General features: G+C 54.8%; 1 protein-coding gene across 15 annotated transcripts in view; it reads right to left on the bottom strand.

Annotated features, from left to right (window-relative positions):
* Positions 1 to 18,103, bottom strand: part of TRIO (trio Rho guanine nucleotide exchange factor) — a 372,206-nt gene that overhangs the window by 2,445 nt on the left and 351,658 nt on the right. For 13 of the 15 annotated variants that reach the window (XM_079917624.1, XM_079917622.1, XM_079917617.1 and 10 more), the window contains 10 exons: positions 17,700 to 17,891; positions 16,333 to 16,510; positions 13,233 to 14,029; positions 9,122 to 9,369; positions 7,469 to 7,607; positions 6,620 to 6,647; positions 6,259 to 6,421; positions 5,855 to 5,976; positions 4,404 to 4,482; positions 2,476 to 2,676 (listed from right to left, as the gene is read on the bottom strand). In XM_079917624.1, coding sequence (XP_079773750.1) covers positions 2,476 to 2,676; positions 4,404 to 4,482; positions 5,855 to 5,976; positions 6,259 to 6,421; positions 6,620 to 6,647; positions 7,469 to 7,607; positions 9,122 to 9,369; positions 13,233 to 14,029; positions 16,333 to 16,510; positions 17,700 to 17,891 — 2,147 coding nt within the window. Of the gene's footprint in view, positions 1 to 2,475; positions 2,677 to 4,403; positions 4,483 to 5,854; positions 5,977 to 6,258; positions 6,422 to 6,619; positions 6,648 to 7,468; positions 7,608 to 9,121; positions 9,370 to 13,232; positions 14,030 to 16,332; positions 16,511 to 17,699; positions 17,892 to 18,103 lie in introns of those variants that run through there. The other 2 variants (XM_079917626.1, XM_079917623.1) reach the window with 2 other exon arrangements.

Genomic DNA, 18,103 nt, shown 5'->3' with positions numbered 1-18,103 from the left:
CATCTGGACCCACAGAGGGAACTGGGAGGCAGAGATGGGTGCACCCAGGCTCCCCAACCCCGCCCCCAGCAGGCTGCTGGAGGAGGGGATAATGTGAGACCACCTCCGCAAGCCTTAGTCTCGTCGTCTGGAAAATGGGTCATGTGACGGCTGAACGAGAGAACGTTAAGACACAGACAATACGGTGAGGGCTTCACGTTGGACTCAAAGTCTTCCTACTGTGAAATTGCTTTTAACATTTAAAAAACACCTATACAGAGCAGCCCTGTGCCAGGGACCAAGTGCTTTCTATCCATTCACTTAATCCTCACGACAACTCTCTGGGAAGAGTGTTTTATGGTCCCCATTTTACAGATGAGGAAACAGAGGCACAGAGAAGGTATGTAACTTTCCCAAGGTCACACAGCTCATAAGGGAAGGCTAGACTTGCAAGGAGGTGGTCTGGCCCCTGAACACTGGGCTAGGCTGCCCTCTTTGCAAAACAGGAATTTATGGAAATATCAGCCGCCTGTTTGGTAACGTCGAGTAATCAAGGGAACCTCGGTAGGAAGTAGTCTGTTACAAACATTAACCCTGTTAACAGCAATGATGAGGCCAAACCAGTTAGTTTCCAGTGAAAAGAAATGACAGCTGGATGCACTGAAAACGTAAACCAGAAACCGAGGTCTTGCAGGAGATTTCTGACAAGGACTCTAGGCCTCTCTTTCTTGTTGAAACTCCCTGGGGAAGATGAGCAGAGGCTTTCAGTCACCAAGCTTCTAGAGCCAGAAAGCACCTTCCCCGGTACTGAGGGCCCACAGGGGCCAGGCCTCTGCCTGGACATCGTTTTAGCCCCATAACGATCCTTCAAGTCGCTGAGCGTCCACGGGAGCCAAGGTTGAGAAATGAGCCCCAGGTCCGCCGACCTGCCCTTCGCACACGATGGCCAGCCTTGGGGGCGGCTGGGGAGGGCGGAGGCCTTTCCTGCTCCCTCCGCCATCTGGGAGGCTTGCTAGGCCAGAGAGAGGGCTGGACAGGCCCACAGAGATGCTCCAGCGGGAGCCCTGGGCGGGGACACCCTCGAAACATTCCCTGCCCGGCGTCGGCGGGGAGGCTCGTCCTGGCGCCGAGGGCCCCGCAGCAGCTGCACCGTGAAGGCTGTGATGCGGCCGCACTTCCAAAGTCTTTACGGATGTGACCAATGGGATGGCGGGTGCGGGGCCTCAAGGGAGTGCCCGCGAGCGAGGAGCTCACGGTCCCTGTGACCACGCCCCGCGCGGCTCCACGGCTGGCCCTCCTGCCAGGCCCACTCTTCCCAACAACGTGTCAAGAACTAGGAAATGGGGCTTCCCTGTTGGCGCAGTGGTTGAGAGTCCGCCTGCCGATGCAGGGGACACGGGTTCGTGCCCTGGTCCGGGAAGATCCCACATGCCGCAGAGTGGCTGGGCCCGTGAGCCATGGCCGCTGAGCCTGCGCGTCCGGAGCCTGTGCTCCGCAGCGGGAGAGGCCACGGCAGTGAGAGGCCCGCGTACCGCAAAAAAAAAAAAAAAAAAAAAAAAAAGAACTAGGAAATGGCACAAAAGATGGCGCTCCGGCCGATGGAAACGGACTCAGGAATCCAAGGAAATGTATGAAATGACTCCCCCTGAAAAGGAGGACTAGGAAATTTAACAAAGCTACATGACGAGGTGTCTCAGAGAGACCAGAATGTTCTAAGGGCAGGGCTTCTCAATCCGGTGTTTGGGACAACGGTCCTCTGTTGCACGGCCGCCCTGTGCCTTGCGGGGCGGTGAGCTGTGACCAGCAAAACGTCTGCAGACTTTGCCAAATGTCCCCTGGGGGGCAAAATGTCCCCAGGCTGAGGCCCCCTGCTCTTGGGTCAGAGCTCTCACACTTTATCTTTAAACGACGCAAATGTTTCCTGAGATGGCACACAGGGCCCGGTAAGTACCACGGGGACCAGCGGGCTGCCCTGGGGGGAGCCACCCCCCTCCAGAGGGCGCAGCTACGCTCCCATTCTAATCACCCTTGGAGGGGCAGGACGGGCCCCGGGGCAGAGCAGCATGCTGAAGCACCAGACGCGAGCAGGTCTCAGCCGGCCCACTGCAGGCGCCCACCAGCCGGGCTCGCCCAGCTGGGCAGACACGTGGGACCAGGTCAGCCTGAGAGCACGAGCAGGGCCGTGGTCCGCAGAGGCCTGGCCTTTCGGGACCTTTGGGAACCAGGGGGCATCTCCAAGTTGGCTGAGACCCCCGAGGGAGCCTGGGGGGGGAGCATTTGGATGCTAGGTTTGTGCTTCCTCGTCAGGCAGCTGTACTTCCCTCTAGCATTGCTGGAAAGCTCTAGAACTGTGGTCTCTGAGAGCAGATGTGCTTTTTTAGAAGTTCTGTGAATCCTAACATCCTGATTTCTATACTTCTCAGAGAATAAACAGCAAGACCACTTGGAGTCGAGGCCGAGTGCTAGAAAGAGGAGAGGCAGCTGGCGTGTACGCACATTTCCAGAACCAGGACGTAGCTGGTGGAGGTCTCGAAGGTGTCGAGGAGGCCAACCAGCAGCGGGTGCTGGAGGTTCTGCAGGATTCCAAGCTCGTGGGTGACCTGGTCGCGCTTCATCAACTTCTTGTTCACAAACTTAGTGGCCACTGCTCGTTTGGTGCCTTTCTGATCGCATTTCTTAACGACAGAGAATCTGCCCCTGGAAGATAGGTGGAGAAGGTCATTTTCAGAGGACTCTGAGTGTGTCACGGAGAAAAGACTCTTTGAACCCAGGCAGCCTCCCCAGCTGGTGGCCCTGCTCTCCCCGGCCGCCAGCGGAGGGGCTGCAGCCGCGCGACGGCCCCAAGGAAGCCTTCCCGTGCCTGTGCCTGTCCTGTCTCCTCCCCTCCCAGTGGCGGGCTCCGTCTGGCTAAGCCACGTGACTTCCTGCCGCCGCTGAATGGAGCAGCAGTGACATCGTGCGATGTACCAGGCGGCTTCCACCTTGCTCTCGTGGAAACCTCGTCGCGTGAAGAAGCTTGGAACGGACTACTAGGTGGCTCCTGGGCACCCCACGCCCCCCACTTCGGACGGGAGCGTCTACTGTCATCACCGTGTCTGCCTTGCCGCTGCAGGACGTGAGTCGGGGGGCTGGTAACTCATCTCTAGTTTGTGGTCCCCGGAGCTGCACCCAGCGAACCGCACCCAGGAAGCCTGGGCTGCACCTCGACTGGATCCGGATAACAAGATCCTGGACCTCAAGCGTGAGCCGGCTGCCACGGTGGGATGAGATTTGGGGGCTGGGGAATGCAGACTGCGGGGAGGAAGGTGGGCACACTGCTTTGCCCCTCCTGCCACGGACAGGCGGAGTCTCTTTCTCCTCCCTTGAATCTGGGCTGGCGGGTGGCTGTTTGCGTCCACAGAATGTGGACCAAGTGTGGTTGCTGATTTCTGAAGCTGGGCCCTGAGAGGCGCAGCCTCTGCTTCTGCTCTCCCGGGCTGTGACTGCCATCACACGAGGAGGCCCAGGGTGAACGTCTGTGTGGACAGAGGCCACAGACACGCGGGCGAGGCACGGGGGTGCCAGCTGACCGAGCCCAGGAGGGACCAAGAGAGTAACTGTCCGGTCAGTGGCACGCTGCGCAAAGTGACACATCTCTGCTGCTCTGGACGGCAGGGCTGAGCCTCGTGTGGTGACACATGACTGACAGGCACTTCGGGCTGGTCCACACAGGCGTGTGCACGGATCCCTGGGGCCCGTGGACCCAGGAATGGCCATCGGCGTGTACGAGGCTGCTGCTGGCGGCGGGCGGGCGGTCCTCGGAAAGCTTTATAACGGGGACAAGCTCAGCTGTCATGCTTCTGACCTTCTTCTTGCCCTACGGGACGCGACATGAGGTGTGGCCGAGTGCCGGGCCGCCTCAGAAGGAGCAGGGTGACCGAGGGCGCCGCTGGGCCGCCGCCTGAGCCCTGGCTGCCGTCCAGAGAGGAACAGCCCCTCTCTGTCGAAGCCCCTCTTGGTCCACGCAGGGGGACCCTAATCTCCAGGCACAGCCGAGACCTGAAGGACACATGCAGCCCCTCTCAGCTGGGCTCCAGAGGAGAATCACGTGCCACGAGAAGGGGTGTGAGTGACTCTTCCCTGGATCATCCCGAGAACGGGGCATAGCCAGTGCTGCCTGGGCACGGAGCAGAAGCGGGCTCATCACGTCACCGGACGGCTCCCGGTATGAAGCCTTGATTCTCTCCTGGAACCTGCACTGGCAATCTCCTCCTCTCTTCCTCAGCGTTTAATACCAACAGGCAATTACCGCTTACATTTCAGATGTAACACATCTAACTTCCAACTGCTGGCAAAGTCCGCCACTGAACTTTCTCTGTGGGCTCCCACAGAGCTGTGTCTCTGACTCTGCGATCTCGGGAGGGGCTGCGGGTTTCCCACCATACCTGCCGAGCTCAGCCACTTCGCTGTAGAAGCTGTCAAAGTTGTCTTTCCAGGTCACCATGACGCCATCACTGCCCGGACCTGCAAGAAAGGCAGCATCTCCCTGAGCCTGGTGTACGGGGCGCCTCTTGGGGAAGGAGACTAGAGCCCTGCGCTGTCCAGTGTGGCAGCTGCCCGGGCTGCTGAGCGTCTGAACGGAGGCTCGTGGAAATGGAGACGCACCGGAAGTATAAAACCCACACTGCGCTGGGACTTCGTATGAGACAAAGATGATTTATGTGACAGAAATAAACACGCACTTGCTTTTCCATCATTTTCCCATTTGCACTTCCGTAAGACCGTTCCTAGGAACAGCCTTCTGTCTCCCTAAGCTCCTTGCTTTCTCCAGTGTTGTTAAAAAAAAAAAAAAAATCAATCACCTGTATACTTTTTCTGACATCTTTTAAAAATTAGAACATTGGTGATTCTCTACTGTCAAATTCAAAATTATCTTCCTTTCCTGCGCTGTGATCCAAAACCAGAACCCTTCCCTTCTTTGACTTATGAGGTTAAAATATATGGGATTAAGAATTACAACATATAAACTTCTAAAGACAATTCTGTTTACTGTCTACACACAGGGCACTCCTGGACTCAATTCATCTTTTAGTCCTTTTATTTATTTACTTACCATAGTCTTAAAAAATCGGTTTTGTTTAATTTACTTAACTTATTTTAGTTCTTTAACTGTCACTCTAGGAGGCTGCATCCTATACCTGGTGCAGCTGGAGGACCCAGGAGAAATCTCAGCAGCCCTGGGCCGCACAGCTGGCACAGCTGGCCTCCTGGGAAATGGTAGCTGGAAACCAGCCAGCATGTGTTGCTCACTAAGCATGTACATACGTCAGGCGCATCTACAGGAAATTCTAAAAGGCCTAAGATATGAGTTCTGCTGCCAGCAGCTCAGAGTTTAGCGGAGGAGAGAGATCAGACCTTGCTGGGCATGGAGGGAGCAAGGGCTTTAGTCCCACCAGGGTCGCCCTGCGCTCATGGAAGGGCTGGGAGGACACACCCTCTGGAAGGGCTGTTACGGTCTAGGACGGGTACAGAGCCTGCTCGGGGCTCACCCACACTCCCATCTTTCCTTTCTTTCCATTCTATTCTACGTGAGACTGACGGAGAGGAGCTTCTCTTAGAACTAAAGCACCAACTGAACAATCGGACAAGTGAGAAGCTGGAGACGAGAATGTGTTTTGAACACTAGGAGTACAGGCTGCCCTGCTCCCACCTGGAGGCTGGACCAGACACTCACACGCTCAGTGGCCGTGGGCAGAAGCCCTCACCGTGCACCTCCCCTGCCCGAGGGCACCCCCCCGGGTGTCCCAGAGGCTGGCCTGCTCCGTGCAGCCTCCGAGTGACTTGTCACGTACCTCAGGCCACATCGAGAGTGTGTGGGGCTCGGGGTGCAGCTTACCTAGAACCCTCAGACTGGCTGAAGACGAGGCTGACCCCATGTCGTTCACTGCGATGCATGTGTAGATGCCGTCGTCCTCGGTGGTCACACCAACGATCTTCAGAGCGGCCTCTCCCAAGTCACTGCCACAGAGGAGGGCACACGGCGTTCAGAAAGGCTCAGCTCTCCCCGCCGCCAGCCCCCCGACCTCTCTCCTTTGGGGTCACAGGAAATGAGGAGCTCAAATGCTGACGGGCAATTTCAAGTGGGATTTCAATCCTAGCTGCACACCCAGGTATGACACCTTCCTTCACGGGAGACGTTCCAGGGCCAGAGGTGACTCAGGCAATCGGCCGCGTCAGTCCCAGTGGAACGAGGTCATGCTCACTGCCTGGGAAACTGACCCCCGAGGGGGCTTCCCTCACCTGTAGGAGATGCTGTAGTGACCATCGCTGTTCAAGGTGTTGTGTTCAGGGCCCTTCCAGGTGACCGAGGCCTTGGGGCGGCCACAGACCCGACATCTAAGAACAACGGTCTCCCCTGTCTCACACGTGACCTCGCTCAAGGGAATGACGAATTCTGGGGGAACTGCGCGAGAAAGGAGTCAGTAACGCTGGCCATCCAGCGCCCCCTCTTGTGCCCACCAACCTCCCCCAACAAATGAAGGAGATGCTGCCCAGGCCCAGAGCTCCACAGAAAACCCACGTCCACAGGTTACACTCGAGTGTCCTGAAATGCCCCGTAGACCTACCCTCTAAAGTCTACAAGAAAAAGAACAGAACTCACCGTCATAGATGTAGTTGGGATTGAGAAGCTGAAATGGAAAAAGCGCACAGCTATTAACCAGATACATGAGCTACTCTAAGATATACTGCTTCTATTCTAGGGCTACAGTTGTTGAAAGATGAAAGGAAACACGACTTGGTTTGCCTGCGTATCAATCAGAACCGACCACGTTCCGACTGCCCTCGAATGCACTGGAAGGATTCGTGGCACACAGGTGTAGGAGAGATTTTTCTTCCTACCCACAAACGCACAAATGCTGCTTACACTCAGAGAAGTCCCTTTTACTCATCCTATGGGCTGAGTCCAGCAGATCCCCGAACCACCCACTTCTGCAGAATGGCCAGGGCCCTGACTCAGGGGCCTCGAGCTCCCCTCAAGAGATAGTTCCTTTCTCCCCAAGCAAAACCTGCACAGGTGTAAGGCAATCTGATTACAGAAGTAAAGTGGACTGAAGCACCCGCCGAGGGAATCTGCTGCAGCAGTGAACCTGCATCTTGGCGTCTAGTCGCTTCCCTTGTGGTCTGAGCCACAGCTGCTCTGTGCTCCGTCTGCTTCTGAGGTCCTAGTGTCTGCTCGCTCTGGGACTCCAGCAGCCTTCTTTGCAAGCTACCCATGCGCCCGCTTAGGGGTTTACCCGTATACCCGGCTCCTCAGAATACGTATGCGTACCTGCGCCACACTGCCCGTGAGAGCACCCTACAAAGCCCTGCAGGTCTGCTCAAAGGGCGGAGAGAGGCGGGCTGCTGCCAGGCAAGGCTGGGTGCCAGGTCCGCGACGGCTCCTCCTGGGCCGGCACCAGCCCTGCGTGCTCCCCGAGGAGCACAGGCTCCTGGAGACACCCTTGCTTACCTTCACAGATACCTTGTTGCTGAGTCCTTCCCGAGACTTCCGATAACCGTTCTCTAACTTGCCTTCCCGTTTGCCGTCTTTATCTTTTTTCTCAGATTTTTTCCTTAAACGGAGTGCTGTGTGCCAAGATGTTGACTTCCTAGGGGGACCACAACACATTGTTAGTATTACGCCTTCCTGGTGTTCAGCAAACAATTCCTGAAAGCATCAGAGAAAAGTGGACTGTCCAATTTACACGGATATAGGGTGACTGAGATTCCTTTAGGAACAGGGATCTCAGCAAAGGAAAACTTTTCTGCGATTCTCAATGACCAGAGATAAAAGCCAAGTTTCTTAAATCAAATTTTAAGGATTAAATATAAAGGCGTCTGTGATGGTTAATTTTACGTATAACTTGACTGGACCTAAATATTTGGTCAAACATCATTCTGGGTGTTTCCAGATGAGATTAACATTTCAACTGGTAGAGTGAAGCAGACTGCCCTCCATAGTGTGGTGGGCCTCATCCAAGCAGTTGAAGGCCTGAGTTGAACAAAAAAAGACCAGCCTCCCTGAGCACGAGGGAATTCTCCAGCAGAATACCTTCAGACTTTACCTGCACCACTGGCTCTCCTGGGCCCCCAGCCTGCTGGCCCACAGTGCAGGTCTGGACTCACCAGTCTCCACAACTGTGTGGTTACAATAACCACCTGCTGACCACACATACACCCTACTGGTTCTGTTTCTCTGCAGAACCCTAATACAGGGCCTAAGAATATTTCTGAGGAAACAAAGTATAAAATGGGATTCTTGAACAATGTACTAGAATAAAATATCTCTGTGTATCAAGGAGAAACAGGACAAGGGACTGTCAAGGAAGATGGGCTCTTTGTAGCCTGAACTCAAAGCCTGGACTCCCCATGGGGTATAGGTGCAGCCCAGAGGTTTGGGGTGGTGCTGGAAGGCTCGCCAGTCTGGGCTGCAAACCAGCCAGGGGTACTGCCATGCCTGGAGAGGAACATGACCACCGCCTGTGCCTTTGAGTCTGGCCTTTTGGGTTGAAGCCTCTGGAGGCTTAAAAATCACAGTTTTGCAATGCTTCCACTGCCAGAAGCCACCTGGCTGGCGCCTCCTACAGCCAGAGAGATTCAGCGAAGGGCGGAGTTTGAAACCAGCCCCTGAACTCAGTTTTCTTTAAAGTAATGTTTAACGCGGCGAAATTGGTTTCAAGTTACTTGACTAAAGTCACCTAATATACACAAGGCACGTCGGCAGTGGCACCACACGGATCTTTAGCTGAAGCTCCCGGGACGAGGATCTTCAGTGATGCACCCTCAGCGTGCCCGATACGAGTCAGGGGCCCTTGGAAAGTCCTCACCCCTCACCCAAGACCTCTGGGAACTAAGATACCGTGATGCTCTGTCTAGCGGCTTTAAAAAGCTATGTGTGTACAAAGGCAGGTTATTAAAAGAACCCATCAGAACAGGTCTGAGAGATGGAACGCGCCCCACCTTCACTGCGGGGTTCCACATTGTGTATAGAGATGACCTGGCTCAACAGACCACAGCACTGCTTTCTCTCAATGGGCTTCACCCTCCCAGGGCCTCTGTGCCTCGTCTGTGCTCAGCGCCGCCTGCCCCCCGCCCCGCCACGGCTGCCCCGCCGGGCACTCACTTGAGAGTCCCGTCGGGGTTCTCCATGATGACTGCGCTGGTATGCCCCAGGACGAAGCCCGGAATCCAGCCCTCGGCTGCGGGGCACTGGTCAGTGGCGGCTCGGAACACCAGAAACATGTTCTGTTGATTGCTGGCCAGAATCTGAACGACCTCTCCTTGATAGACGTTTATCTCATCCTCCTTCACTGCCGTGTAATCGTGTGTCACCAACATGGTGGAGATGTTGCTACTGCTGCTACTTTCACTCTGTAGAGGGAAAGATGAACAAAAAGGCAGAGGGGAACTGAAACGGGATCTGATGACACGAAGTCGCTCGTCAGCGTGCGCCACGGCACGACGGCCCAGAGCAGGGCCCACTGGACGGACGCCTCCACACTCTTTAGCTAACTTGGTGCCTCTTTTTCAGTAACTGACCGTCAGGATTTCTCTAGAGAGCAATTTAGGAACGACACAGTGATGATGACACTCTACTTTGGAAGCTTGATTATTTCAGTCCCATCTTCCTTGCACCATCAGAGGAATGGCTCATCCTCATGCTGATGCCACGCTGGGTTCCATCTATGTCACAGTCCTGTCACTGTGACCGTCACGCTGCCGGCATCGCTCATCATTTCCACCTTTTTTCCCTTCTAAAGGAGGAACGCGGGACACCTGAAAAGCAGACCAACTACTGTCCTGCTCTCATGGAGAGCTGCTCTGCCTCCTGTATGTATCCCTGGGTGGGTGGTCCTCCTGTGACCGTGACGATTCAACTGTCCTGAAGGTGCGGCCGTCGTGGGGACGGCAGAGCATCGCAGAGCAGCTGTGGACAGCACTGGCCTCACAACTCAAGTTTCACGGACAGCCCCTGGCGTGGGAAAGCCTATCCTCCCCTTGTCTTGGAGTCCCAGTGGCACCCGATGTCTGCAGGTCACTACTGTGTCTTTAGTGTCCATCACAGTGACTGACGCGTGGCAGGCACTCAATACATGTCCAGTATCTCACTCAATGGAGCAAGACTGCAAAAGTTAAACACAGATCGTTTCTCAAGACCATCTACTCAGGTTCACAAGCTGAGTGGCGTTAGCTGCTGAGTAGAAGAAACACAAATGGTGTTTGTCCCGAGCTGTCGTTTACCAAGTGACCCCTTTGTTCCAGGGGATGAAGAGGAAGCTGAGACCTCCAAAGCCGGAGCTGCATCTTGCTCAATCCCCCCGTCAACAGCTGGGATGTGGAAGTGGCGTCAGGCACCCCTCTAGCTTGTTCTCAGGGGCTCCCACCAAAGACGCTGTCTGGCCGTTCACGGCTTCCCAGGACTCCGCTGCTTCCCTCCGCTGGTCTCTCGGATGTCTGGGGCAGGTCCTGAGTCGGTGCAGGCGCGACTGTGGGCAACCTTGCCATACGCCTGACGGCTCTGGGCTACTGAGACACACCGGAGTAGACGGCTGACCACTGTCAAGGAGCCTGTGTGCTGGGAATTCCAGGGGCCAGGACTCTAGGCCCACAGCGGGTGGTGAAGTTAAATACACCGGAGTGCCAGGTTCTCGGTCCTGTCGCGGCTGAGGCGTCTGGTACATGTTCCCGTCCCTCGTGGATGTCCACGTCGGGCTTTGGCCTGTGCACACACCTTCACGCAATTTTATCCTTTTAGCGTGACTTATATAGCAACGCCCAACAGTGTTGAGACTACAAAGCCACATTTGCTAGAAAATGTAAACAAAACCAACCTCTGTGGCACGGCTCTTTTTTATCGTATAGCGTACCACCCTTTGTCTCGTAAAGCGAGTATTTTGCCACGATAATAACAGCTATTAGTACTTTCTGAAAACCTCCTATGTACCGATCTAAGTATGAGGCATTGAAAAATGGATCTCAATTAATGCCAGTGAGCACGATCACCACCCCTCACACAGTGGAGGTTAGGGATTCGCACGGGTCACCCGGCCTCTGAGAGAAAGGCAGGGCTGTACTTCTATTGCTGCCTGGGTGGGCGGATGCGGGGAGGTGGTGTGTCCACGTTTCGGGCCTGGCGCAGTCACTGCCTGGGCTGATCCACATCCACTCCACTCCTGCTCTCAGCAGAACTTTCCAGAAGGTGTGCGTTAAAGGAGGATGAAGGACCTGGGCCGTGGGTTAGGCACAGCTGCTGGGCTGTGACCGCAGACAGCTTCACGGAAGCAGACAAGGAGGGAGGAGGCCGCTGCTGACCGCCAGGGGGAGAAGACAGTCTGAATCGGGGGGAGCAGGCAGGGCGGTAGCTCTTCTTGACCGAAAAGCTTAGGAGTCCTAGAGGACACTCTCATGCCCATTCTAAGCCTCTCGTGGTCTTCCCAGGCCTCCAGGGCGTTTCTGTAAGGCACCCGGACTCCCCGGCAGTTTCCCTTTCCAGGTTACCAACCACATAAGAAACAGTGAGAGGCAGAAATAAAAGGCACCTTTTGCGACCTAAAACCTGCCAGAACGTGTGCCGCCTGCGACGGTGCTGGCCTCAGAGTAAGCATCCCGGGGGGAGCCAGGCAGGGCCGGGAACCGAGCACGCTCACGGGGGGCGCAGAGACCAGCACGGGCTCCCACGCTGGGGCGGGTGGCGCTTAGGGGAAAGCGTCCAGGTTAGGATGGGCTGAAGAGCTGCTCCCGTGGCCGATTTCGGAGGGGGCCTCGGCTGCGAGGCCACGCCTGCACCCTGAACCTTCAGCCAGGTGCTGGCAGGTACAGCATCACTGGGCCTCTGGGTCTCTTCCTCTGGCTGCAACCGTGCTGACGCTCACCTGCACACCTAGCATTTCAGAACTAACTAGAGGTGGGGGTCCAGGCTCCCCTGCAGGACACGGTCAGGCACCACGACCGGGACGCTGGTGGCGGCCACCGCAGAGGAGGCCCGCCCTGACCGCTTATTTCTGAGAATAAGACTACAGGGTACATGTACCAAGACCCGTTTTCCAATTTCTTCCTCAATTAAAGACCGAGGGTAACAAAATAAATAACAAAAAATAAGAGGAACGAATAAGGCCATGTCCACCCAAACAAGGCATTAACGGAAGTCCAGAGGAAAGAGAGAGACATGCAAAACCCGGATTGCTTCCTTTCTTTTTTTTATAAAGAGAGATACAGACCCTTTTAGGGAAATGTAGTTAAAAATTTATAAAGCGATCAAACATACACGCAATAGTACAGTTCTATTCCTTCACGCATGCCTTTAGGAAGGTGTTACGGGTCAGACCACCTGCCGTGTGGGAAGCAGTCGGGTAGGACAGGGAGGAAGCCAGAGGATGGGGGCCAAGCCCCCCCAGTAACTCTTCTGCTAAGAACGCGGATAGCGATCCGCGACGCCCCGCGGCGCCCGCAGCCCGCACTGCGACCCCTGCCGGACAGAGCGCGGGCGCTGGGAATCCAGCCTGCCTGCGCCTCCGCTCCCAGCCGCCGGCCGGAGCCCAACATCCAGGGGCCCTAAAGCAGTCTCTCTCTCTTCCACAGTGAAACTTTTTCTTTCTTTTTTTTTGGGGGGGGGGCGGGGGGAAATATTTCCACTGGAGAGATTCCTTCCCCCCTCTGTATCAGCTTAGTTTGCTTTGAGTTGCTGTTGGAAATTTCTTGAGGGATTTTTTTTTTCCTTTTTCAGCAGATGAGTCAAAAACGCTGCAAAGATTAATTTAAGGCATAAAAGGGCACAACCAAGCGACGAGCAGAAAGCTTAGAGTGTACAGGTTTCAGTTGACGCAGGAGGTAGACAGCAGGGGCACGGACCCCCCTAAAAAAAGTGTGCGAGGAAGGCAGGGGCGAGAGAGGAAGTTCCCAGATACGCTGCTGCTCGGAAAACGTGAGAGGCTTAGAGATGCTGCATTCGGAAGGTTAATGATCTGCTTTCCCGTATTAAGGAGACACAAACAAAGCAAGGAGCGAGTTAGTAGAGATGAGAGCGCGCCGTCCGCCGGCGGGAGCAGGAAGTTAGAAGGCGTCCCCGCGTGTCCGCGCGGCCAGGGCACAGGGCGGATGGAGCTGGTGACCGCAGCGCAGTGGCCGGGAGCCCAGAGTTAGTACGAGGACAGCGGCGGCCACGCGGGAGGTTTAGCAGAAGAGCCGCGGGACAGAGGCAGCGGGGCGGGCGGGCGGAGGCGGCCGGGCGCTCTTACCCCATTGCTCTGGGTGGACTGCACGGACTGCTCGCTGGCCGAGGAGCACGTGCTCATGCGGTCCGTGTCCTTGCCGGGGGCCGCGTGGCGCTGCGCCTGCCGCTGGAGGGAGTCACTGTCCCCCGGGAAGGTGAAGGAGCCGGGCCGGCTGGCGGGGGAGGCGGGGATGGAGCTCCAGAAGGAGCCCCCCTTCTGCAGGGGGCTGCTGGGGGGCAAGGGCTCCTTGCCGAACGGAGAGGGGAACGCAGCGGAGAGAGGAGAGTTCAGAGGCGAGATGGCCCCGGGCCTGGGCTTGCCCGGCGGCAGGGAGCCCGGGCCGCTCCGCGCCTCCTTGGCGGGTCCGTCCTGATGCGCGCCCGCGGCGTTCCCGGCCGCCTTCCGGGGGCTCTCCAGCACCTTCATCTTGGGGATCGGCTCCGCTTCTCGCTCGGGACCTTCGGGCTCTCCGCTGGGGGGCGCCCTGGCGGGCTGGCCAGCCTCCGGGGCGGGGCTGCTGCTGGGAGGAGGCAGTGACGGGCCGGGAGTGGACATACCTGACATCTTGTCTGCCTCTGCCTGGTTCGAGGCTGCAGAGGAGACCAGCACGGGGGAGTGGTGTCTGACAGGCTGGGGGATCCGGGAGGGCCTGCTTCTGCTCGCGCTGGGGAGGCCGCCGCAGCTGCCGGGACCGCCACTGTGGTTGCTGCCTGCGCCGCTGCTGCCCCCGCCGCCGCTGGGGGCCCCGCCGCCGCCCCCGCCGCTGCCCCCGCCGCCGCCCCCGCTGTGGTTCCTCTGATACTCGATGGGTGATGTCAAGGCTGCAAGACACAGAAGAGACTCAGTCAGGGCACCGAGAAAAGGACGGTCACAGGGGCGGAGGGAAAAGGGGGCACGATGAATGGAGAGGGAGCGCTGGCTTAATGGCCCAGGGTCAAGTCACAGGGTGGCCACCAACTTCCAGTCACCGTCATCCAGAAACACCCACCCACCCTCCAGGCAGCAGGCTGACACCACCCATCAGGGAAGGCAAAAGAAAAGCTCTTAAATTTAACGACTCTCCTGTTCATGAACGAGTTAAACTGGCCCCGTGGAGGGCCGTCTGCGTGTGCGAGGCGGGAGGGAGCAGAAGTGCAGGGTGACGGAGGAGGTGCGCTGCCGCGGGGAGAAGTTTACTGCCCAGGCTCAGCCAGCACAGCCTTAGCATCTCCGCCAAGTGAAAAGGAGTGGAATCGGCCTGGAGCATCCCAGGCAGATGGCCAGGGTCAACGGTGAGGCCCAGGGCTGCCAGGGGAGATTCAACTGGGACTCCACCGGTACCAGCTGGCTCCCGCGCTGGGAAAGCTTAGCCCAGCTGCCGCAAAGGTCTTCGTTAAACCAGGGACCAGTCAGGCAAAGAAGAACCTGGCTGGGGGTTACCCCAAGCGGAGGTGGTGTTAGAGACCTCCACCCCGGGAAGGGAAGGAGCTCCACAAACCCTTGTGGGTCGTGAAGCTGTCCCATCTCCGGGCTTTAGTGATTCAGTTACAGCATCACCTGCAGGAAAATGCAGGAAGCACGCCCAATAAGATACATGGAAACTAACACAGATTCTTAAAGAGCTAAAACCTTTGAGACGTGCGACAATCAGATGTAGCCCCTTCCTGCCTGGGAGGCAGCAGGCGGATGTGAAGGAGCATTCTGGAGCCATACGACATTGGACAAGCTGTGTGCTGGCCGTGGCCCCCGCTCACAGGACGGGAGAGCAAAGTGGGGAAGCAGGCCCGGAGCCCCCTCTATTCCCGACCTCCTTCAGCCCCCAGGAACAGTATCATCGGTCTCTAGACTGAGCGCCCAGGAAATGTGCACAGCACGGCCCACTCGTGCCTGCAATTCGGGAGGCAGTTGATTTTATTTTAAAGAAGACGGTAAACGTTTAGAGATTTCCCAGTAGTTACCTGCTATGGACTGGCATTCAATGCAGTGCTTAAAAGCTACACGTTTCAAGAGACCTGCATTCGCTCTCAGTCACGGGAGCAAAACTATTTTCTCCATGCACAGGAGCCGTCCCCCGCACCGGCCAGCCCCAGCCATCCGGTTCTAACTGCACATGGAAGAAACGCTCAGTCTACAGTCTGGACGGGAGCCTGGAGTTAACACCCGGGCAGCTGATGACCCCTTGGCCCAAAATGCCACGTGACCTTGACTTTTCACTGAGTGCCTGTGTTCCTGAATGTCACTCGAGATATGGGGGTGGTTTTATGTGACAGAGAGATTACAGCATCCTACTGGACCGGGGTGTAGACACGGAACACGGACATGGAGAAAAGGACAAGGACGTGACATTGAATGAGTATCTAGCTTCTCACTGAATTTGACGCTCTTCACTGATCACCAAATTAAAACCAGAGTCCAAGTCAGCAGCCACCAAGAGAAGCCAGCAGTTTCAGGTCAGGAATATGAAGAGTCGAACTGTCTGCAACGTAAGGTGTGTGCGGTCACTCTCCCTGTGGAGAAGGCCTTTCCCTGAGGTGGCTGGCACCTTACTACTGTCCTGTGTTCTACTGTATTATTACTGTATTGTTTCTCTAAAATCACTCATGTCGTGGAAGTGGGAAGGAAAAAAGATGTCTTGTTTTTATAATGAGGAGGGTGGTGCAGATGTACAAGGTGGTCAAACACAAATTTTAAAGTTGCACGCAAGAATGTCTCCAACGTCTCTGGCCAATTACATCTGCTGCCTTAGTTTTTCTCATGCATTTCTTTCCCAGGACAGGGCTCTGGGCGCGTGTGGTACGAGAGCCTGTGGGACAGAGTGAACAGTACAGTGGTGAGGGGCACATGGCTGCTCTGAATCTCGACTTTGCCACCAGCGACTCGTGGGACTTCGAGTGAATTATGAATCCACTTTGTGCCTCAGCTTCGTCATCTATAAAATGGGAATAATATCACTACTTGCCACTTTGGGTCATTCTGAAGATGAAATGAAGCAATAGATATGGACAATGCTTAGAACAGAGCCTGGTCCACAGTAAGTGCTCAGTAAGTCCTGTCATTCCTAGTCGTGTGTAATAGGGGAGAGACGAGAAATAGGAATGTGTACATTAGGGAAAGAAAACACGTGCCCAGTAACAACACACGTTACCATTTAAAAAATTGCGCTGGTTTTCTAAAATCTGGTTGATTTCATGGATCCACGCTTGCCGAACACTTGGACTGGACGAATGCAAGATGAAGGTCTCCACCACGTCCCCCGTCCTTGACGTCAGAGCAAATTTACAGGGATCATTCTCCACGTTTTCCTCCAGGCAAAGGCAACTCACCTTAAAAAAAATTAAAGCATTAGTCACAACGGCCAAAAGGCAGAAGCAACCCGAGTGTCCATCAACAGGTGAATGGATAATCAAAACGCAGTCTGTATATACAAAGGACTATTATTCAGCCTTAAAAAGGAAAGACACTCTGTCACAGGCTACACCATGGGTGGGCCTGGAGGACATTTTGCTACGTGAAGTGGGCCAGCCATAGACAACACTGTTATGATTCCACTTAGATGACGGACCTAGGTAGTCGGATTCCTCGAGACGGTAAGTAGAAGGGTGGCTGCAGGGCTGGGGGGATGGAATGGGGAGCTAGTGTTTAATGAGGATGAGTTTTACTTTTACAAGATGAAAAGAGTCCTGGAGATGGATGGTGGGGATGGCTGCACGACAGTGTGAACATACTTAATGCCAGTGGGCTGTGCACTGAAAAATCGTTAAGATGGTAAATTTTATGTTACGAGGCACCACAATAAAAAAACTAAAGCACATTTATTTCCACCGGTCAAGTGCAAAGTGAAGTTCATCCCAGGTCAGAACTGAAACCACCACTTTTTGGTTGAGCTGCCATTTTTACTGCCTCAGAAATCATTGTCTTGCTTTTTCATGACTCCTTTAACTCAGGTACATGGGGATGACCAGGGGTTTAACTAGTAGCTTAAACACTTAACTAGAAAGGTTAACCTGCTGGGACCTCAGGCCTCCTCTGTCTCACCTTTGGTTTGTCCCCTTTACAAGACCCAGGGCCATTTGCAGTCATTTTATTTGTCTTTTTCTTCTATCAGAGAGCAAGCCAACCTATCTTGTCCATCCCTACAGCCCCTGCCCAGCTCTGAGGGCAGAGTAGGTCCTTGTTGAAAGGAGAAGAGAAGAAGACCCTGGGTAAGCTATCCTCTGAACTTAAATAATTTTACATGGTCCTAGAGAAGACGGAGCACAAAAACTAACCAAGATGAGGTCTTCTCATTATGGTAAGAATGAATGCTGCAGCCACATGTGTAAGACGTCAGCCACTGGGGAATACAGACCGTAGACACATGGAGTGAATTTAAAGGTTCTGAAACGTATTAGAAAATTCTCTAAATAGTTAATAAACTGAAGATCAGGGCATGTCATAATTAAGAAGGAGACAGTTTATCAGCATGATGGGTACATGCGTTAACCCATGAGAAAACAGGCAAACACAAGTTACCTTGATACTGTTCTTAAACAGGAATCCTGGCACGGAGAAGCCCTTTTTTTTATCGAGCGGCTCACTGAAAATGACGATCTGCTCAAAGAGGAACACCCGCCTCTCTTTGCATCGAGGCAGAAGCCCCGTGTCTTGGTCCGTGACCAAGAACGTGTCCTGCAAGAGCAGCTTGCCCTGGGCAACAATTTTACCCTAGAACACGGAGAAGGGGGCAAAGAAATAGGAGAAGAAAACATTGCATTCGAAGTTAAGACATAGGAAGTTCTGCTTTTTGTTTTTTAGCTTTCCTCCCACAGAATGCTACATTTTAAACATGTTTTTCTTGTCTTAATTTATACAGCATAAACATTTCTTTCACTAAAATGAGGTCTTAGCTCCAAACAGAAAAATCATCTAAATAAAAT

The sequence above is a fragment of the Stenella coeruleoalba genome, assembly GCF_951394435.1.
Source record: "Stenella coeruleoalba genome assembly, chromosome: 3".
NCBI classification, from domain to species: Eukaryota; Metazoa; Chordata; class Mammalia; order Artiodactyla; family Delphinidae; genus Stenella; species Stenella coeruleoalba.
This window is presented reverse-complemented; position numbering and strand designations above follow the sequence as displayed.